Below are 23,597 nucleotides of genomic sequence, written 5' to 3'. Positions count from 1 at the left end.
GTAAATTTATATCATTTGCACAACATGAATGCAGAAATACTTCCTTTATATACAATGCTGATATGTAAATGTCTGTCAAGTACTTATTTTAGGCTTTCAGCTGACTGAATGTCAAAGTTACCTGAGCTTTCAGTTTGCTTGCAGCAAATATTATGGAGATATTTCTTTATGAATTAATTCTCAATCAAGTGATTTACTGCCTATAAAACTTGCACATTCGCAGCTTTATATTAGCGACATTGTTTTGTAGTTTGATTGCAAGCATTTGGATTTCATTGAAAAAGGTATTTCATTGGTTATGGTAGAAGTTTTGCCAATACCAAAGTATTGACCGTTAGAAAGCAGCAGCTAATTTCATAGCATAATGCAGTTTAATTAAAGACAATGCGTGTGAAGAGGTGGTTTCGGTTAAGCAGGTTAACACCAGCAAGCTCCTCGCAGGATGGCCTGCTTGAAGCTTTCCTGATCATTTCAGATAATACACCTTATGAAAATGAATTGCTCACAGCTGTTTTCAACAGGAGAGAGAGATGCCAGATGCTGGCAGCAGAGGTGCATAATATTGAAGGTTGAGATAGAAAGATGTAAAGTTTCATTGGTAACAAGGTCTGTCAAAGCTAGCATTAACTACTTTTATGTCATTATTTTACACCCACATATGGATAGCAGCACTGATAATAGTATTGATAAGTGTCATTGAGTAAATCAATAAAATCTGAATGATAGCCACCCCAGTAAAACTCATAAGGCAATAATACACCCCCCCCCCCCCCCCCCCCCCCACACACACACACACACACACACACACACGTTTTATTGTTCTCCTTACCATCAGTCAGAACTGTTTGATGTGAACTAATATAATTATGTAATATTGGTTTCCACATGGGAACCACTTTTTTTCTTGATAAACCAAGCTTCAGTTTTTCCCACGTGGAATGTTTGCTTTGATCAAGACAAACCTATGAAATCACAGATGTTTTCTGGCAAAAGATGGCTTTGTTTTGCAAGTGGAATCAAATGTTTTCAATGGTATTTGGGGTCATTTCTTTGAGGGAACACAAAGACTTTCATGAGGTCAAACTCAATGAGTTCACAAGCACAAGTTGTTCCCTCTTTACCATAGGTGTCAAACTCTAATTACATTTGGCCCGTGAAGCCATATCAAATTATTATTAGAGCTGGCCTACTGGTGTTATACAGCTAATATATATATTGTTTAGTATTAAGCTTTCCTTGTTCCATATTCAGTTTTTCAGCAAAACTTGTTTGAGTCCATAAGAAGAGATTCATTCTTAAATCTGGAGGAAGATTATTATTATTATTTTTTTCAATAAATATTAATGTTAGCCCGCGACTTTGTTCCAGTTTTGAATTTTGGCCCACTGTGTATTAGAGTTTGACACCCCTGCTCTATACAAATATGTCTGTGAAGTTTTGTGAAATCCTGCAGCAGAATTTGTCTTGAGTTGGCCAGCTTAAACCCTTTCCTGCAGGCGCCTCTCCAAGCACGCTCATTACAGGTGTATTATTTGAACTGTGAACTGCCGCAAGAGCTCAGCAGGTTTCCCTTTGAGTTGTCGTGGATGGTTTAGCTCTGCTTCAGGTTTACTGGGCGGCATCTCCTATCTGTCATGAGCGATAAGTCACACCTGAGGGCTGTTGTTTCTCCGGTAATTAGTTTTAACATCACGTTACGCTTCAGTAGAGACGTTGACTCAACTGTTGGTCTGCTCTGTTGTGCTGCTGCTGAACCACGAGGTGGCAGTGTGGGCTCATAAATGATCACAGCATTGAAACGTGGTTGTTTATGTAACCGTAATATGCTTGTAGAGTCACTGACCTAAAATATGCCTTACAGCTAAGCGGACACATCCCTCCTGCATGCAGTGTACAAACAAAATGAGCAGTTTAGGATCTTCTCTGTGCTTGCTGTCAGAAATCGGCATGTAATAACTGTTTGGACGGTTGCTGCATGCAGGGGTTGTTATGATTTATCCCAGGGAAGGGTTTGAATTGCACTGGAGGTTATTTCTGAGATGGATTTGCTCCTATAAGCATATTTGCATCAACTTGTCGCATAAATATGCATCCCCTTTGCCTCAGTGTAGAAACATTTTGTATATAGTTGCATTTGAAAGGCAGTAGATGAAGTTGTCATGGCACAGTGTAATTTTTCTGTGTGGTGACAAACCTAAATTCTGCACATTAATTTCAAGGTCATTGGGGATTTATATGCAGTGTAACCTGCACGCAAATGTCTGCTTTCTACATGCGCATTTGATTTTCTGTCATGTTTGAGACTAGGGCTGCCACAAACGATTATTTTGATAGTCGACTAGTCACCGATTATTTTTGCGATTAGTCGACTAATCAGATCATCATCCATTGGACGTAAAACTACAGCTTATTGCACCAGCAGCATCTGCTCTTATATAACTATCATTAGCTTACAGCTTTAAGTGTTTATGGTCTGTGCTAACTAAAAATAAAGACAAGATGATAGTTTATTAAATTTTAATGAAATTTGCAGATTGTTTCGGTGAAGTTTAATAAACTCCTTGCTATCTAAAATATAACAGGACACTGGAGTATATTCTGGAGCATCTCACACTTCTGATAATCAGCTGTCTGCTTGACGTTTATTCAGCTGTGTAAAAACTATAACTTTAATCTCAGACAAACTGATTTACTCAGGAACAAATAAAATACTAAAAAAAAAAAACCAAACAACAACATTTTTAAGTTATCTAAGTGACTCATATATATTTAACCTGAGTAGCGAAAGACGGCGGTGGGTTTGAAAACGATTTGCGGGGAGTCCGGTGTTCTCACGGCGCTAGTGACCTAGCCCCCGGCTCGCTAACGAGCTAGTGGGTAACAGATGTCTCCGAAAACGTCGGAGCGCTTTTGAAAATATGTGGTGTCTTGATAAACTGAGCAGATATTTGAGGTTTACACAGCTACATTCTCACCTGAAAATATGTTAAACGTTTATTTTGTGACCCAGAAAGAATAATAAGAGTAACATTAAAACTAACTAACTGCCGCCATTGTTGGAAACTGCGCTGGGCCGCGCTATGAATTCTGGGACACAGCTGCTTCTTCTTCTTCAGGGTTTAACGGTAGCTGACATCCTTGTACATGCAATGCTGCCATCTTCTGTTTCAGTCCGTTATTACACTCTTAAATCCTGCCACTTATTCCTGCGTCTTTTGTGATCTTACAAAGCTTCAAACGACGCGTCGACTATTAAATCAGTCGTCGACGATTTTGATAGTCGACGTAATCGTGACTAGTCGACAAATCGTGGCAGCCCTATTTGAGACTGTGCTATCATCTCTGAAAGTGCATCTTTGTGCGTGCGTGTGTGTGTGTGTGTGTGCGTGTGCCTGCGTGTCCTGAGATCAAGATCAGAGTGTCCGCTGGCTCTGACGGGTTCTGTTTTGGGCAGCATGTCAAATCAAATCAAATCAAATCACTTTTTATTGTCACATCACATGTGCAGGCACACTGGCACAGCACATGCGAGTGAAATTCTTGTGTGCGAGCCCCACAAGCAACAGAGATGTGCAAACACAACAACACAAACGAGCAAAATACAAGAATGGCCAACCTGAAACTAATAAATATATGTACAATATATAATAGTGTATGCATTTCTGGATGTGTATACTAAATATTTTCCTACGTGTGTGTGTGTGTGTGTGTGTGTGTGTGTGTGTATATACACATTTTTACAAATTAAATAGTAAAAAAATAAAATAATAATAATAATAATAATAAAATATATAAAATATACAGAGTTGAATATGTGCAAAACAAGTGGCATTTATATACAGTGTGGAGTGCATAATGTTGAAGTTCCAGTAGTGAAGCTGAGGTGTCTATGACGTGTTCAGCAGTCTGATGGCCTGATGGAAAAAGCTGTCTCTCAGTCTGCTGGTACGGGACCGGATGCTGCAGAACCTCCTTCCTGATGGAAGCAGTCTGAACAGTTTATGGCTGGGGTGACTGGAGTCCTTGATGATCCTCCCCGCTTTCCTCAGGCAGCGCTTCCTGTAGATGTCTTGGAGGGAGGGAAGCTCACCTCCAATTATCCGTTCAGAGCACCGCACTACTCGCTGGAGAGCTTTGCAGTTGTAGGCGGTGCTGTTGCCATACCAGGTGGTGATGCATCCAGTGAGGATGCTCTCAATGGCACAGTGATAGAAGGTCCTGAGGATGCGGGGGCTCATGCCGAATCTTTTCAGTCTCCTGAGAAAGAAGAGGCGCTGCTGCGCCTTCTTCACTGTTTTGTTTGTGTGTACTGACCACGTAAGATCCTCAGCCAGGTGTACGCCAAGGAACCGGAAGCTGCTCACTCTCTCCACAGCAGCGCCGTTGATGGTGATGGGGGTGTGTACTTCTCTGCACCTCCGGAAGTCCACTATCAACTCCTTTGTCTTTGCGACGTTGAGGGTGAGATGGTTGTCTTGACACCAGTGGGTCAGGGCGCTGACCACCTCCCTGTAAGCCGTCTCATCACCGTTGGTGATAAGACCCACCACTGTAGTGTCGTCCGCAAACTTCACAATGATGTTGGAGCTGTTAGTGGCTGTGCAGTCGTAGGTGTAGAGTGAGTACAGGAGAGGGCTCAGTACACACCCCTGTGGAGCACCAGTGTTCAGTGTGATGGGGGATGAGGTGATGCTGCCCAGTCTGACCACCTGGCGTCTGTCAGACAGGAAGCTAAGGATCCAGCTGCAGAGGGAGCTGCTCAGTCCTAGATCCTGCAGTTTCCTGTCCAGCTTCGAGGGAACGATGGTATTGAATGCTGAGCTGTAATCTACAAACAGCATCCTCACATACGTGTCTCTCTTCTCCAGGTGTGACAGGGCAGTGTGTAGTGTCAGGGCTATGGCATCATCATGTGTTGGGGTTTTAGGGCAAACGAGTGTCACGTTTCTCCGCCTTGTGCCTTCATGCAGAGCTGCTCCTAAAGAAAGTCCCACACCATTGAGATCATAATGTGGGTCCATGCATGTAGAAGCGTGTTTATGGCTTGAGCTGCTGGCATGGTTTATGGTGCATGTATGTGTGAAGTTGTCGCTGTTTACAGGAGAGGGAGTTTATTGGAATGAGTGAGCTGCTGTTTTCCTCCAGGCTTTTGTACTGAACGGAAAAGATAAGCAGGGAGGTGCATTTATGATTTTAACTGGCTGTGTCACAATAACTGTGGTGTTATTTTTTTTTTTTCTTTTTAATTCTCTGGCTTTTCTCACACTGACCTAAGAAGTAAGAAATGTGATGATATTGAACATGAATCCATGCATTTATGGTAGGTAACTGAGCATATAGTAATTTCATATCCTCAGCGTAGCTAGGAAGTGGGAGACTGCTTGTACTACTGAAAGTTTTGTTTTTGCAAATGTAAAGAGGATCTACTTAAAAGTTTCCACATGCTCAAACTACATTCTTTAAGTTTAATTAAGGCTGATCTCCAGGGAAAAAAATTCTCTACTAAACCGTCCAAAATAACTATTCTTCTGACAACCCAAAGCACATGGCACATTTCTGAATTCATCTTCTATAGCCTAATGCATCTTCTTGGAATTTTCTTTTAAAGATACCCGTTATGGGGGGGAAAAAATCCTTATTTACTTAATCCCTTTCCCTTTATTCCATCCTTCTTCTGACTGGCTGCCCTTCACAAACAGAACGTTTGAACAGCAGGTGCGTGGGACTGGTGTGCATGAGATGACAAAGTCTCTGAGTAGTGAAAACCATCTGAAACAAAACATTTCAGAATGTGGAACTTTTAAAATCATGGCGTAGTATGCTCATAATGCCTGGCTTTCTAAATTATTTGAAAGGCTGATCCTTACAGCTTCACAAAGTAAACTCTGTAAGGAGTGTAACTAATCAGTACATTTTTACAAAGCCTCAAATATATCCCTCTAGATATACATGGGATTTCTGACTGTCCTTAGTTATTATTTTGCGAGTTGGTCATATTGGCTTTTAAAAATTTTTTTTTGAAAGCCACTTTATCATATAGCAAACAGTATATTAATGGGTGTATAAATCTAGTGTTTGTAAAGCTAATGTATAAAAATGTCTGAGACAAGAGGCCCAAGCAAGAAAACCTCTGTGGCACATGTTTGATTACAATTTATCTATAATTAATTATTGTTTTTATGTTTTATTTTTTTTAACTCATCAACACTAAATAAATGAGAATAACCACAGACATGATTCTAGATTATTGGATACTAGCACATGGCCATGCTGCCTTATTGTTTGGCCTGTTTGTGGTGTTGGTAAACTGACACACTAAATCACCTGGAGAGACTAAAGACATGGTGTTGGATTTGGTTTATATGCTAAAAGTGGATCATTTTAGCCTGTTGCCAGGTTGGTGTGTAACCTTTGTGGTTATACATGAGAGCTCATTGTCATTGCGAAATTGAAAAAATGGGATGCTTTGATAAGGTGTTGTAGCAGCATCGAGGCTAAAATCGGGCCTTTTTCAGCCTTTTGATAGCTGGTTGCCAGGTAATGTGATGGCATCATAATATTAGCATCCTTCAGAGAGCTAAGCTGTAGTTTTTGTTAGTTTGTTTTTGTATTTGAACAACCAAACAGGCAAATAGATTCTGTGTTATAGTGAAAAAGTAATAGTAACAAAGTATAGAAATTAGGCGTATTTTTTTTATGCTTTAAGCTATAAGACCTGAGCTTATACACCTAGGTTTTTTTGTTTGATTGGGGGGTGATTTTAATCACAGTCTGATCACTTGATCTTGATTGGATCATTAACACAAAATAAACTTAGTTATTGTTATGCATTTCTAGTTCATTGATTGCAGACTAGCATGCTTTAAGGCAGCATTAGCAGCTCTACATGGGTGTTTTGGTGATAGTAATGTGGAATATGATATTGGCGATGTTTGCATTGTGGTTTCAGTTTCAGTGCTGAGGAGTTTCTGTCCCAAAATAAACTTCGTGGGGAACCCGTGTGCTGTAGTTTGATATGGCTGTGTTTCTTCAGGGGGACTCTGTGCAGTCATTACCCTACACCTGCTCTCCTGAGCTTCTCCTTTCCAGTTTCTCTGGTCTGTTTTTGAACACCTTTCATTCTCACATGACAAGAACATGAGAATTGTAGCACCCATCCAAGAAAAACATTTCCCCCTGAAAGTGAAGCGGTAAAATCGTAATTGTGTGTGAAGCCTCTGCGGTTCTCATTGTTCAAACACATTAAATTCACTACGTGATGCCTGCTGACCACGGAGAGCTGCAAGCAAAGTTTCTCAACTGCTGGTGAGAAGATCTTTACTGTTACTGTAGTGACAAGCAAGCTCGCTGTGTTTCCACCGAGTGCTCGAACTTAAAACAAAACACTTACCCATATGACCGAGGCTTGGCAACATAACTTCCTCTATATTGTAATTGTGTCCAAGGTTGTCTAATATTTGGATGTATAATCATTTAACCCATGGATTATAGTGAGTAAAGTGTGCAGGGGAAGCATCATTCTGGGTACTTGGAAAAGCTTGGAAAAGCTTTTTAGTACTACAGAAATATAGTCGGGCTCATAAATATTTAAACACTGGCATTTCAGGTATTTCTTGTATACTCAACCACCACAGTGCGCTTGAAATTCAAGGTGTTTAACAAAAAAGTATTGCAACACCTCCTAGAATTACAGGCGTTGTTATAGACCTCCTACCTTCACAAGCTTTAGGGGTAAACTGTTGATTGACAATCGATTATTTAATTGTTCAATTTGAGCTCCGTTTGTTGGGAACTACACATTATCACCTTATTTTGAGTGTAACTAAATTTACAGACATTCTGTCGACCACATGATTACAAAAGTGATGTCTAAATTCCCTCATCGAGTCTTGTCATTCAACGTAATTTGAGAAATTTTTAAAACATTAAAGTGACGTCTCCCATATTTTCCTTATTTCTATTTGTTTGATGCGGGTAAGATTTATTGCAGAATGTCTTTTTCTTCTTCTTCACTGTGTCCAGTGGTATAGAATCTGGATTGACATGTTTATAAGATCACTTCTAAGTTTGCGCGTAGTCCCACCTCCAGTATTATGAATGGATAGTCATAGAGGCCTATCAACAAGTCAATGATCCCCTGGCAACTGCTGGTCAATGGTCAAAAATCTTGCCATCTCCTAGTTTGCATTGAAGACACGGACTTGTCTGGAACTCCTTGCTAACTGCTTGCGAAGTCTTAATCATTAGTTATTAGTAATCTCTGGCTCTCTTCCAGTGTGTGTCTGTTGTCCCGTCTTCCTCCCTTCACCTCTAACCGATCACAGCAGATGGCCGCCTCTCCCTGAGCCTGGTCCTGCTGGAGGTTTTTTCCTGTTAAAAGGGAGTTTTTCCTTTCCACTGTTGCCAAGTGCTTGCTCATAGTCAGCCATTTGATTGTTGGTGTTTTCTGTATTATTGTCGAATTTTTACGCTATAAAGCACCTTGTATTGTGAGTTGGCGCTACATTAATGAAACTTTATGTAACTTTATGTTGAAGAGTGCGACACAAACTGGTAACAAACTTTTATCATTAAAATTAGTCATGCCATTTGAAGCATGTTAGTTACAACTTTAAGTTACAACTAGTAATCACAGGGAGGCTTTTGGTGTGGCACCCTCTTGGCAGCTGATTTTAATTAGCAAACATTTCCAACCAGTTAAAGAATACACCTTTTTCGCCCTAGTGACTGTCAGGGGTTTTCTGACTGGTAGGTAGGCTTGTGTGACCGAGGGCACCTATTGCCCACAAACACAAAAAAACGAGCTACCCACATAACCTCATTCAAGGAGGTAAAATATGTAGATTACAGTTATGTGTATCACATTCGGTCTTACAGTCTCCTCCCTTGGCTGTTTCTGATTGTCTCCTTTTTTGGCAATTATTTATTGTTGCACTTACTCCTCCCAGCTTTATGGCAGATCATTATCTGTCAGATGGCAGATAATGATATCTCTTTTTTTTATTTTTTTTCCCATGAGGAGAAGAGGGCACATCTGCACCATCACGAACTAGTCGCTCAGTCTACATCTCGCTGTCTTCCCTCCCTTTCCTGGACCATATGGCACTGAGGCTGGTTATGTAAGGCATTGCGTGCACGGCAGTGAGCTATTCTCTTTCGCTTCACTGAGCTTCAGCCCTGAAGGTCTGATGCCATGAGACTTATTGGAGTTTTGTCTGTGTTTGGGCATAGATCAAGGCAGATTATCCTCTGCTGCAGACGGGTAGAATGGTGGCTTTCATCGCTACCTCTGCCCAGTCAGGTGTTCCACCCTTCAAAATACTAAAATGACTCAGTTGTCATTCCAAATTCAGTTCAAACACACCTTTGTTTTTTCCACATTTGGAAAAATTATCTGAGATGTCATCTGTTGCTGAGTAAAGGACAGAGTTAAAGCCTCCCAAACTGGATTCTGCCAGTCTGCATACATGACCTCAGACGCACACACAAACATGATGCACATGCCCAGGGAGACACACACAAGCTCACGCCTACCAAATGCTCGAGAAGAAGTGATGCGGAAGGAGGTGGGTGATGTGCAGCTTGGAGGACGGGAGAGATAAAGAGAGGGATGTAAGGGGAAAAAATGGAAGCAGAGGAATCTTACTTGAGGGATAAGCTGAATACCAAAGTGTGTGAATAATTCAATTTGAGCTTTTCTGAATGCTGCTGCTCTCTCTGGTCATTTTTGAGAGACACCCCCCCCCCCCAAAAAAAAAAAAACAGCAGCCGACAGCACTGTACATGACTCGTGCGTAATAAGCGAATGAATATTGCAGAAAACAGAGATTTGAGATAGAAAACTGTTCTTGAAGAACATTGAGAGAAAGAGCTGTGCAGCAAGTGTGATTTTTTTTTTTTTTTTTTTTTTTTTTTTTATCGTGGTGGAAGCAAAACAGCACAAGTTAGAGGAAATTCATGACGATGTTTATGTGAAGCTAAATGTGAAGCTTGGTTTTGATCTTCTTTTGCTGCTGGTTCAGTCAATTTTGGTTGGAGAGAGACAAAACCTGCAGCAAAGAATATAGCACAAAAAAAGATGTAAACGCAGGGCGCGGAGCTGATGCATGAGAATCTGTGAGCTGTCGGCTTTCAGCACCGATTGTGTGTTCGTGTACGTGCCGTCGGGTGAGAAAGCCGATATCTCAACAATTCTGATGCGCCAGGTTCGCGCCCTGCGTTTACGTCTTTATGTGGAATCCGTTTATCTGCTCTCACTTACTGTTTTAGTTGCTTGGTGGTTGTTGAAATAGTTTTGAGGTTTAACCTCAGATTCCGGGGTTTCTGACAAAATACAATTACATTTAAAAGTCGATTCAGGATTTAATGAATTGATATCGCGTTATTCAAGCTACTCACCTCTCTCTATCCGCCTGCTCTTTCAAACGTATACACGGGAAGGACTACAAGAATATCTGGACCACAACCAATCAGAGAGGTCCTGGCCCTGACTATCTTAGATCGTGATATGGGCATAATGTGTCTGTTGTTGATAACGCAGAGACTTCCAGAGTTGCGGAGACCCTTTTTTTTTTCTTTTTCTTTTTTTTTTTTCGCATAGGAGACCAAATTGGTCACACTGTAAAGCCCTGGTGTTGGTCGCCCAGCTCTGCTTCCTCTCAAACCACATAATAAAAATGAGGTGGAAGTGCTAGTTACACTCAGCTGGATGCTTTTATGAGGCAGAACATAGATAAACGGAAGTAAAATACACTAAAGGGCATTTATGTTGCTGTTGGTGCAGTTGGTTTCTCACTTTTCTACAGCATAAAGCTACTAAAGCCTAAAGACATCCTCTGCTTCGCTTGTTTTGGCATTTATCTCCATTTCTCTCTTCCTATTTCTGTACACTCTTCAGACACAGAACAGTGCTGCTCCTCTAGATTTACAGAATATTTAACGCTCCACGATTTTTATTTTTAATGGTCCCTATCCTGCAGATTAAATTGATACTGCCTGACTGTGCAGTTCCCAGTGTTGAACAGAAAAGCCCTAACACTCAATTCTGAAGCTAGGAGCCACAAACTGGGTGCGATAACAATCAAACTGAAGCAAGGTGTAAAACAAAACATTTTAGTTAACTGAAATATGAATTTAAACTAGGGCTAAGAGAAATATATTAAGTAACTGAAGCAATACAGAGCATAGGCGTGAGATGGTAACATGAAAAATGTAACTATTTAAAACTAAATACTTTTTAAACTACATGTAAATTGAAATAATCAAACCCAGTGTGGGAACTAAATGAAAATAAAAATGGGAGAAAATGCATTCAAATTAATTTAACCCCCCCAAAAGAAGCAAAACATTATATTTAGACTAATATATTTAACTAGGTGAACAACATAAACCCTGCATCATCTGCTACCACATTGTGGCAGCGCATCCACTCTTATGTAAGCTCCACAGGGTGTGGCAAACGATGTACCCCACCACTGTTTTGCCTTCTGCTCGGAGCTGTACAAAAAGGTGGACAACAGTGTTGGTCGAGTTCTGCTTGTATTGAATGAAGAGAAGGGTGAAGCTGTTGCAAAGGTGCGCTGCTAAAGCGTTAAATTGAGCACAGACTCCTGCTTGTTGTTTTGTGCAGCGTTTGGGACGTTACCTAACTAAGTCAGTCTCATAGCTTGATGCAGTTGCACAACAAGGTATCACCGCCAAAACTAAGAGGATTTTAATTTGCTATTAAAGTCCCTGAAACATCAGGGTCACATCAGTGTTACTACATTAGTTCTTATAGGCTGTAGTCTTCAGGGTCCAATATCTACAGTAACATACAGGTCAGACTTTTGTACAGGCCACACACAGAAGCTTTAGAGGGACTTGGATGCATAATGAATGAAAGCAGCCCATATGCGATGTCATGACGTCAAGGTCTGCCACAATTGGCTGAGCCAAGTCTGTTGCGGCACCAGTGATTGGCTGAAAGTAAAACTGCCTGAACATCAGTGAAGGCTTAACTCAGACCTTTTGTTCCAAGCGAGCATGCGTGCGAGCACACAATGTACAGATATACAGCGTGAGCAGTAACGCTGGCCGTCTTGCATCGGTGCTTCAAGTCAAAAGTAATTGCACTGATTATTTCCGATACCAGCCAACTTCCAGCTGTTACTAGGATTAGTGGCACTGGCAGTTAAGGAAAGAAAAGATGATGTGACTTCCACCTAATGGGGTTAATAATTTCACTGTGTGCATCGAGTTGAATCCCACCAACAAACTCCCCAAGTGTGCCCTTTTTCCGCCATTTTGTGGCGCCCACGGCTCCTCGCCATCATCACTCTTCAGAGTTGCCCTTTTCCCTCTTTGTTCTCTACTTTTCTTCAAGTCAGCAACTCACAGAGCTGCTCTCTGTGCTGCTGATTGACCTGATTGACGATGTTGGCAACAACAATTGGGCTCAGTTTGTTGTTATTGTGGCCTTTGTTCAGACACTAGTGTAGACTTTGTATGTGCTTGTGTTTGTTTGAAGTATTTCCCCATCTCTTTTTTTTTTTTTTTTTTTAATTTTGCTAGTGTGGAGGTACACGTGAGGCGTGCTATAGCTGAGACCCACACTCAGGGCACGTGTGCGACCACTGATGAGAGGTGGCAGCATGGCTAAAAATGTGAACGTTCTCCGCGAAATGAGTTGAAGAGTCGGTGCGGTGTGCGGGGAAGTGCCTGGTGTATTCAGGGCTTACCTCTCTTATCATCAAAGACAGGCTGTTACAGAAAAGATGAAAGGGAGACAAGGTGTAGAGCAAAGGGAGTGATTTAAAGACAGCCAGGAGAGTTCTTATGGGGGGTGCGTGGTCAAAAGTGGCTCATCCTATTGGACGGATCACCCTGATTTCTGCTGACAGTTTACATAACAACAGAAGAGGAGGTGACGTGACTCCTTACGCAGTGACATCACTGCCCACCCTCCTATGCTTTTGCTCCACGTACCCAATCATCTCAGCCTCTACTTGTAATTCAGGCCTAGTTAGGAGGCAAATCAGGAGGACGTAACACACTAAGGTGCACTCCTGTTGTGTACGCGCACACACTCCTCTCCTAGTCTCTGCTGCTGGTCAGACGCCCCTATGTGAAGCTCCCACAGCTGAAGGGAGTGAGGGGGTCGGGCCCAAAGGACATAGGTCAGGAGGACAGAGGAGGGGGTGCGGTTGTAGTGTTGGTGGCAGTGGTGTTTGTTTTGGGGACACTTTGGTGGGGAAGTGGGTTTGCATCAATGAGAGACAAGGGGCTGGCCAGGGCAGGAGCAGCAGAGCAGGACAGGGACGGAATGGCCCTGAAGCTGCTCTTCTGGGAGCTGGAGAAGCATCTGAAGAGGTAACGATAGCTGTGGTTTTGTCACATTGTCAGAGGACTTGCAGCGGCTAGGTGGGGTTAAATCCAGGCGGATGGCAGCGGGGCTGTGCGGTGATGTGTCTGTGTGCTGTTGTTGATCTTGTGGTGCAGTTTCCAGTATAAACGTGCATCAGCGTGTGAATGTGTTTCCCACTTCTACCTGCAGCAAAGGCCGCTTAAACTCCAGCTGCCAATTTGTTCAGTGACAATGCGGGCTTGCTTCTACATGTGCACGTTCCCCTCGACTGTGAGAGCACGAGGGCGTGACTGGCTGTAGCTGCTTTGTCTTTGTCATTTTTCCCTCCAGTCCAAACTGTCAGTGATAAGCACTGTGTTAAAGTCACTCTAATGAGCCACTCAACACGACCAGACCCCAATAAAATATTTGCATAACAATCTTTTTTAGTAGATAAATTGCCTTACTTTTTATAGTGGGCGTGCAGCCCCCTCACCTCCCCATTGTTTTCTTTTTATAAGCAGATATCACCGCAGCATGTGATGATGCTTCTTAGGATGTGAAGTGTGCTAAAGGGGGGAAAGCAGAAGTAACTGGAGATGTTATTTTTCCGACTTCTCTAAAATCACTAGATCCTATCAAAGTTCCTTCATCAGAGCCACCACAGTCAATGCCGGAGCCAGAGGAAGTGAAACACAAAGATATTAGCAGGCCACAGGCCTTGTCGTCCTCCTCCTCCCCAGAAAGGGGTCTGATCTCCAACCTTCAACACTCCCTTGTTTAAACACGGCTATTTTTTTAATGAATATCCCAGCCAGGGACTGATATAACCCAACTAAAGTGCTTAAAAGGTGCAGATTGTTCCAAGCTCTGATTACAGTCTCTTACATGCGTGCAGTCAGTCAATGAAATTCAAACCGAAAACCACAACACGAATGCCAGGACAGTAACGGCTTCTTTTTTTTCATGCTTTGTTTCCAGTAAATTTACTTCCTTTATTTTATGTCCACTCCTCCATACCGTAAAAATCACACTGTTAAATAATCTGATTGACCATTTAAGGAAAATATTGATCCTATTGGAGAGGTTTGTGCTTTTGTAGTGATCTGAAATATAATTATCACAGTATGGTGGTTTTTCTTTTGTTTTGTTTTGTTTTGTTAATTTATTACTGCATAACATTTTAGTTTTCCAAGGTGGAATATTAAAAAAGAAACTAAATATTTACATTTGAAATTGAGAAATTTCTATTTTTCTTTTTCTTTTTTTTCTTTTTCTTTTTTAAAGGAAAAAAAATCCATGATCATATATAGATGATGATGATGATGTATGGAGGGTTAATTTGAGTCATTGCCATTTTTTCCCACTAATCTTGTTCCACCAGTGCTGAAAGCAAATAATGGTTAATTAATTTATAATTTAAAAAAGTAAATCTGGGGGCTGGACAAAAATAAATAACTCCTTAATTAATGAGAGATAAGATGTCAGCTCTGCAGTTTTCCTATGCCTCATTTAATGTTTTGTTTTACTCGTAATAGTAGTAGTATTACACAGTTGTAATTGATATGTTTCAGGTAGAGTTGCTTTATTAATTTAAACTGGAATAATATATATTTAATGTGATTACACATTGTATTTCCCAATAATTACATAAAAAATGTTTTTTAAAAAAAGTCAAACCATCCAGTTGTTTAAATGAAATTAGAACGAAATTAATCAGGAAACTATTGAAGTTTGTTTCCACCACTGGAAAAAAAAAACCCTAAACAAATTTAAAACAAAACAAAGAAATAAGTCAAAATTTTAAGAATTCTTCTATGAAGAAAAATAAATGAGAAAATCTGTGGCAGCAACAAACAGCAAAGTGCCGAATTTGGGTTAACACCCATTCGTTTCTGTTTAATGATTAACAGTTAATGAAATTCAGTGCTGAGCTTTCCTCCAGCTGAATCGTTGTTCTGGCAAAAGAAGAGCAGGAGGGAGTTTATAAATAATCTGCAACAACGCCTCCTCGCTAACAAAGAAGAGAGGGTGGTCCAGTGTGACTGTACAGCAGAGTGCATCCACATATCAAACAGGCCTGGAGAGGAGAAAAAGCTGCTGCACTGTTTGGTATGAAACATGAAAACCACTCGGCAGACTTTCAGGCTTTGTTTATATTTATCTTTGACATCTGGCCAGTGCCAAGGTTGGCTTTTACCTGCTTTTAGGGTCAACTCCTGGTCAGTTTGATAACATTTGCTCAAAGCCCATGGTAGTGCCAGTAATGCATTCAGATGTATGAGTGGCTTTAATACACGACTTACACCCAATAGGGGGCGACATTGTTTTACATAACAGCTTCTGAAGGTTTGCCATACCTGCATTACATTTTTATCCTGTGTATGATGTGAGAAAGCAAAAAAAGGCTTGTTGTGTCTGAACAGCTGCCCTGTTGTGTGACCCTCTTTTAGCGGTGGCAAACATAAGGCTCCGGTGCAAGAATCTGCCCACTAGTGACTCCAATCTGTCCCACTGGTCAGTTTTGGAAAATGTGAAGAAGGGGCATAAATCTTAGATCTTTAACTGTATTTTTACAACTTTTGCAGCTTTTACTACTGATAAAGACCTTCCCCATGGTCAGTCATACTACACGAAAGCAAATAAAGTACATAAATAACAACTAAGTAAATAAACAAGTAGATGATGAAAAGTTTTTGCTTTTTCTCTACACTTTTTTTTTCACTAAAATTTTCATCTATTGTAAAAATACATGGGTTTTTTCAGTTTTTTATTATTTTATGTATTTTATGATCACAGGACAGTCTGCACAATAAGCTAACAGAAACTTTACTGTCATTTTAAAATATTTATTTCCTTCAGTTTAAGCCAAGAGTCATGCTGACACAACTGGTCAAGTTACATTTACTAAAATGATTTTGTGAACTTGGAAAACTAACGAAAATAAAACAAAATATGGAGGAAATACTCGTTTTAGTATTTGTTAGTCTGGTTAAAAAAATGTTGCAACTTGCCTGATGATTGACAAACATGATTAATAACAATTTGGACGTCTGCTTTACTGAGTCAACTGCTTTCAAGAAGTTTGTTTTTATTGTAATATTTGTACTGATTTTCCTCAAACTTACGTGGGACATATTTCTTCCATACAATAAGAAGTCATAATCAGTCAAAGTGAAATAAAAAATAAAAGCTAATTAGAAAACACAACTGTAATAACTCTTGAGGTGTGACAGGTAAAACAGGGATGTTCTTGTTTTATTTAGTGAGCCACCTACAGCCCAGTTTGATATCAATGGGAGCCGGACCAGTAACAAAAAAAAAAAAGAAAAAAGAACTATCAGTGTACAAACATTCAATTACACATTTAATCTCCAAGATATCTCAATGTAAGATAAAGTAGTGCAGTTTAAACATCACGCCCCAGTTTTTTAATATGATAAAAAAAATTCTGCTTGAGTAAATAGGAGACATGAGTCAGCGTGACTCTGGGCTTATATTGTAAGATATGGGTAAAATTACAGAAAAGGTTCTGATGGACTCTTTTTTTTTTTTTAAATTATAAAACACAAGGTTTTTGTTTTAAAAGGACAGAAAAATGTCCCATCTACATTTCTACTGTAGATAGTGGGGGTGGGGAACGCAGTAATTTTCTGTCATTATGTTTTTTAATATATTAAGTAATTACTCTTTCGTAGCATAAATAGCCATGGGGGAGGTCTTTATCAGCAAGAAGCTGTAAAAAAACAACAAAACAAAAAACATTAAAAGTCCAAATATGCCTGTCCTACTTCACGTTATCCAAAACCATCCGTTAGTCCGTATTGGAGTCTTTGTCGGGCCGATTCTGGGTCCCCGGGCCTCATGTTTGACACCCCCTGAGATAGCTTAAAAAAAAAAAAATATATATATATATATATATATATATGTCGCATATATTGTTATAAGCAGCTTCCTCTCCGCCAATCAGGCGCCAGCCAGCCGCATGTGTTATGCAAATGAGCTATCTTGTCCTCCAATCAGCGGGCTGCTGGAGCTGTTTTCCCGCATGCATCAGGGAGAGAGGGAGCGGAGCTGCAGCCCGCCGCTTTCAGTCTTTGTGTGCTCTCTCCCGGCCGGTCGCCCGGAGAGCTGTGGCAGCACCCGGCTCTCAATAATGCGCTGTTTTTTCTACTTTTATACCGCCGGAGTCCAACTTTGTACACACGATGCGTCGCCTGCGCGGCTTTTAATGGACGGGATAGCATGAGCTCCCAGTGCTACCCGGTGGCGATGGACCTTGGCGTTTGTCAACTGAGGAATTTCTCGATTTCGTTTCTGTCCTCTGCGCTTGGGAAGGAGAGTGCATCAGTCAGGGTTGACAATAGGTAAATGTCAGCACTCTGTCTTTGAGGCTGTAAGCAGAAAATTAGAAGGGGGGGAAGGTGCCTTTGCAGACTTCTTAAAATCCCTCTCAGCGCTGTCTTTAAGGGGAGAAGGAGAAAAACAACAGCCGCAGTGGTCACAGCTAATGTTGCATCATCATCATCATCAAACAGGTTTTCCTCTCTCTGTCTTGCAGCTCCTCGGGTGCAAGTGTGGTGGCCATCGACAACAAGATCGAGCAAGCAATGGTAGGTGACACTTTGTACCCCTTTAAAAAATGTATTTATTTTTAAACCATCTGCAGTATGCTTTCTGCACGTACTTGCAGCCCTGTGGTGTTATGTAACCCGAGCACCTACAGCGGTAAACTGTGCCCCTCCTGCCTTTTTATTTTCGCGTTTTCTTGCACTGCATGCAGTGTAGTGAGCACAGAGCGCTGGAAACTGGAAAGAGCTTTCTAGAAATTAAGATGCAGATGCGTCGGAAGGGGTTTTTTTTTTTGTTTTGTTTTTTGCGCACTAGGGCACCTGCGGGTTTGCGGGGAAGCTTTCTGCTCTGTCGCGATTTGTCCCGATGACCCTCGAGCTCTCTGGTAGCTCAGTTTGAGTCGGGCTAAGGATTCACACGCCGCCCCCACCCCCTCCCCCCCAAATACATCTACATACGCCCCTTCTCTCTCTAGTTTCCAAGTGTTGCTAGGCAAGCAGGAGCCTCCCCTCCGCGCGGTATAAATAACTCGGCCGCTGATTGGCTCCTCCCACTCCGGTGCAGGAACATTTTGTTCCCTAGTTGCTACATATCAGGGCAGGGGGGAGGAGGAAGGAGGGTCCGCCAAGGATGCTCAGATTATTAAACCCAAATCCCCCTTCAGCTCTGTTCTGCCTTCATCATCACCGTCATCGTCATCATGGGAATAATCTGTGAAGCTGTTTCTGCAGGAGTTCATGTCGCCCTTGTTTTCCTCGTGCTGCTGAGACAGCTGGCATGCCCCTGCAAGACTCATGCTAATTTAGCCTTTGCTGTGTTACCCATTTCCCCCAGCAGCCTGTCAATGTCTGCTTGTTTTTATTCTGCAGAAATTACTCAAATTACATTTGTGCATTGTGCATTGCAAGTGCATTGTGCAAGCTTGCCGACTAACCCTTTTGCTTATAAAAAGTCTTAAATATTGAACAAAACATGCATAAATATTTACCTCACAGTGATGTAAAGTAGAGGAAAATGGCGTTTAGTCATATTGGAAATGCCAAATCGTGGCAGGTGCACGGAGGAAAAACTTTGTAGTCTACTCATGGGTTTCTTCTTTTAGTATGTTTTATAAAATGTCAACAAAAATGCGAAACCTGACTGTAGGGGAAATCTAAATGTAACCATTTAAAGCCTGAAAAATAATTGCCAGAAAATTTGTTTATTGAACCTTATGACAGTTTATTTTCATTAATAAAATATTCATTTAAATGTATGGATTTTAATTTGTCATATTTGCAAAAAAAATGGATGTAACAATCTATTGCTTCAAACTGTATTGTGCAAATTATTCAGTTTTTTTGGAGCCGTGCACCTCTGACACATCCATATCACACTGATGTAGACGTGTCAAACTGTGTAACACGTGATTTTGAAAGGGGTTAAGGAGCCTCAAATAGTACAGTTTGAGTTTTAATTTAGCTTAAAAACTACGATAATTGTTGCTAGCTTAGCTTTCTGTTGAACAACCAGCCAGTAAACATTCAATAATTTCACTTCTGACTGGAAATATAAAGTTGAAAGAAGCACATTTGTAATTGTTGTCGTCATTGTGTAAGGAGCCCAGTGCCGCTGTATTATTTACTCATTCTTTATCCCCCACCCTCTTCCTCCAGGATCTGGTGAAGAGCCACCTGATGTACGCCGTGCGCGAGGAGGTGGAGGTGTTGAAGGAGCAGATCAAAGAGCTAATCGAGCGCAACACTCAGCTGGAGCAGGAGAACAATCTGCTCAAGACCCTGGCCAGCCCCGAGCAGATGGCTCAGTTCCAGGCTCAAGTCCAGACTGGTGGCTCCCCGACCGGCACTGCCCAACCTCCGGTCCCGGCTGGCCCCTCCACGCAGAGCTCCGGCACATCTGCGTAACCCAGACATTGGAGAGCCCTCTGACGATGAGAGACCGGGGGGATGGAAGAAAGAAGATGAGAAGGAGGAGGAGAAAGGAGTCTCGTCATACTGTGAACAGACTCTAGCATTAAGACTCTGCCAGTGTTTGGAGGAGCACACACTCGGGCTCAGCCGGAGGATGAACCACTCTCTTTTGTTGCACATTTTATTTAACTGACTTTGGAGTCACACCGATGTGTAATGTGTAAGTGTGTGTGCGTCTGCGTGCGCGTCTTTGCCTCGTTTCTGACTTTTAACCACCCGCTTCAGACAATCCTCATTGTCATGCTGGTTGTTGTTGTAATCATCATCATGGTGACAACAACAATGTGGGGAAAGGGACAGAGCTAACAGGAACCGACCCTGCCGCCATCTTCAGGGCCGCTAAAAAAAAAAAAAAAAAAAAAAGAGGGCGGGAGGAGTTAACCAAGGGCCCGGCCAATCAAAGAAGCAGGCTCTTGTCAGTGCCGTTGAATACGTTGCGGTGTGACCCCCTCCCCACTGAAAACATGTGCCATCGTCCCCTACCCCGCCTTGCCGCACCCTGACTGTCCATCAGCGCACAGTGTTTTTTTTGTTTGTTTTTTTTAATTCAACATCTTCCTGTTTTCCTGTTGCACTTTTTTTTTCCAAGCGGACTTTTAACGGATGACCGAAGATTCATACAACCCACCCTCAATCCGGGAAAGTCCCAGATCTCTGAGGATCACCAGTCTTGACATTCTTCAAGGGGAGGATGGTCATAAAATCTATGAATTAAATATCAGCTGCTTCTCATTGTTCACTTTGAGAACTGAGTTTGAGGTCCACGTTGCCCACCCTTGACACCCCCTCCTTGTTCTTTCTCAGACAACGCATTAAAGATTTATGCAGGGGATCAATGTTTTTTGGCGTTTTTTTAAGGAGGGCTGGGAGAAGCTTGTTTTGTCTGTCCTATTAATTTTGTTTTGGCTCTTGTTAATGTAATAATGTCCAAGTGATCTGTAAAAATAAATGGCAGGAAGGCAGTTCAATAGGACATGACTGTTTCTAGCTAGTGATCTTTGTATAGGTGAAAATTTTCCAGTTCAACTCTGCCAAGTGCCTGGTTTCCAACCATAGATACATATATAGAAGCCTTTTTGTTGTTGTTGTTGTTCTACTATTTTGTATATATATCTATGGTATGGCCAGGTTTTTCTCTGATCTACCTGTGATGTCATTACTCAGGGTGGCAACAGAAGAGGACCTTTTACCTCCACACTAAGATGCTGTCTCTCCTGTGGTGACACACGGCCTTGTACTGTATCTGCCGTTGCTTCAAACTCACTCGCTCAAATGTTCTGGACTCTTTAACCATTTGGAGACGTGTGTAGTTTTAGTTTTTTTTGTTTTGTTTTGTTTAAATAAATCTTAGCATTTTTTTTTTAATTATTATTATTATTATTTTTTTTGTACAGCCAAGTGTTTGAGTTGCTCAGTGCAACTGGAGCGCTGAACACAATAATGAGACATCTGGCTTAAAAAAAAGAAAGAAAAGGAAAATGCCCAGCAGCAGAAGTATGTTGATGTTTTGTGCATGTTCCTCAGCCCATCACAAATGTGACGTTACAATTGCACTAGACAGTTGCACCTCAAATAAAAAAAGAAAAACATGACAAAACTGGGAATGTTTTTTTGTTTGTTTGTTTTAAGTCATAAATTTATCATATGTTTACATCTTTTCTCCTCTGGAAGCTGAAAAATTATAGGTATTAGAAAAATGGTAATTTATAAATATTTATGGCTTCCCAGTTTACAACATGAATGGCTGGCTCTGCCAAACCTCCGTGCGCATGCGCAAGTGAGTCTACTACGTAAATATTTATATATTACACGGGTGTCTCATTGGTTCCATATGGCCGAGCCTCCCCAACAGAACCTTATGGTCGGCCCGCCCATCCGCCCGAGAACGTGCAAAGGGGGAGCGAGCAGGAAAAATGTAGAACGACGGCTGAGGAGCCGAAGATGGCGAGTTTGACACTGAAACGTGTTACAACGGAGGTCCCGCCCCGTTTTTAGTGCATTATATTTAAACGGGTAAAATCAGCCGTTAGTTTCATTTTGCAGGGAAAGTTGAGACTTATAAAATGCTTGAACAGTATGAATGTGTAGTTTTGCGGGTAAAGATTAGCTGCCACAGTGCGTGATATATTTATTCAGAGCCAGAGATTTTAGAAGTAAGAAATCAGAAAAAGACGAACATAATTTCTCCTGTTCAATCAGGCCAAAGCCACACCCAGAATCATTAACGTGTGCAGCTGTGCAGTAAAATATTCATTAATATTTATGACTGCTTGTCAATGAAAGTCAATAAAATCACCTGTATTATTTATTAAAATAGGACCATGCTCTGTTGACTTTTACTGTGAGCTGTTTATATGTTAAGGTAAAGGTTTGATGGAAGGACATTAAAGTATAGGAAGTGCAAAACATAAGGTTAAAAGGAGCATCACTGAGAATTATGTGTAACCAAATGTTGCTGTTTAAGTGGGGCTACACAGCATCTTTATTCCTTGTCCCCCTGTCCCACTTCTTGAGACAATGTCCCACATTTTGACTGGGGCTCTGCAGAACATGCAGGTCCTTACAGTCCATCTGTGGCCTTTTTCCTGAAAGGCTATAGATGGACTGTAGAGTGAAATGAAAATTATGCCTATCAATGAAAGTTACAAAGTGTGTGTCATAATTGGATAGAAATTGCTAAAATTAGTCAGATATGTCTCAAAAAAGCCAATCTATGGATACATCCCAACTGAAACCCCAAAACTGTTACTAGACAGAAAAGCATCTGAAATAACAGATAATACAGTATATGAAGACTATCGCATGCTAGCGTAAGAAGAATTTCTTTTTCTTTCTACCAAACCTTACTAGCTATGCATGGGATATATGGAACATAAAAACACATGTCTATACTATGATATTCAATTCTATACAATAGCATTCCATTTAGTGCTCATTTGAACCATCACATTTACAAATATATATGATTGTGGGATTTGCATGAAACATTTGTATATGCCATATAGATGTTGGCAATCACGGTGCCCTAGACAATGTTTATGCAAAGCTTCATCAAGATTGGAAAGAAAAGAAAAGTTGCATTTAAATATAAAACATCTGACTACCTCCCAGCATTGTTAACGTGTCACACTTTGTCCCACACAAACACTGTGTTTAGTTTGTTGGGTTCTGGTCACCCTAACGAGAGGTTTACTGGTTGAACTGTAATATTTTAGTTTTACCAGCACTTATATTTAAATTTTTTTAATTATTTGGTTCACTTCACAATCTAAGCAAACACCATCCGTTCATGAAGGACATGAGTTGTGGCAGAAAGCTCGAGAATACCGAGGCTTAACCACGTCGCAGTGACTGACGTTTAATTTCAAAGCCTCATTTGAATCTCACAGTGGAGCAGCTCACTGAGCCTGCACGATATTTTTAGTAGCTTTTTCTAGGCTTCACTCTGCCTCCTGTGCCAGAGCCGACTCAATTTCCTCTGACTGCAGGGAGTCTAAAAGTCAACTTTTAGGTTTTTTTCAGTTATGTAAGTTAAAAACGACCTGCCTTGTGTGATATTCAATCAAATTAAACTGTTGGAGCCCATAATTTTATGGCCTATGTATAAAAAAACACCTGAGTACGACAGAGTACATCACTTTGGGGAGTCCTGGGTTAAAATCTAGTCAGTAGTGGTCTTTGATCTAACATATACGTAACTAAAGGCTTCTGACCTGACCTCCTCAGATCAG

The 23,597-nt window shown here is 41.1% G+C and overlaps 1 protein-coding gene across 1 annotated transcript in view; it reads left to right on the top strand.

Annotated features, from left to right (window-relative positions):
• The window catches only part of LOC146547444 (TSC22 domain family protein 1), a 28,459-nt gene extending 6,996 nt beyond the window's left edge, over window positions 1-21,463 (top strand). The window contains exons 2-3 of the mRNA XM_085263787.1: window positions 17,886-17,937; window positions 19,552-21,463. Of these exons, the coding sequence (XP_085119913.1) occupies window positions 17,886-17,937; window positions 19,552-19,800 (301 nt within the window). The 3' untranslated portion in view covers window positions 19,801-21,463. The remainder of the gene's footprint in view (window positions 1-17,885; window positions 17,938-19,551) is intronic.
• The last annotated feature ends 2,134 nt before the right edge of the window (window positions 21,464-23,597 follow it).

Source organism: Mchenga conophoros, linkage group LG23 (assembly GCF_057382185.1).
Source record: "Mchenga conophoros isolate Kocher_MC1m ecotype Shallow Benthic linkage group LG23, M_conophoros_male_GT1.1, whole genome shotgun sequence".
NCBI classification, from domain to species: domain Eukaryota; kingdom Metazoa; phylum Chordata; class Actinopteri; order Cichliformes; family Cichlidae; genus Mchenga; species Mchenga conophoros.
Note: the sequence above shows the minus strand (reverse complement) of the source record. Positions and strands in the feature narration are given on the sequence as shown.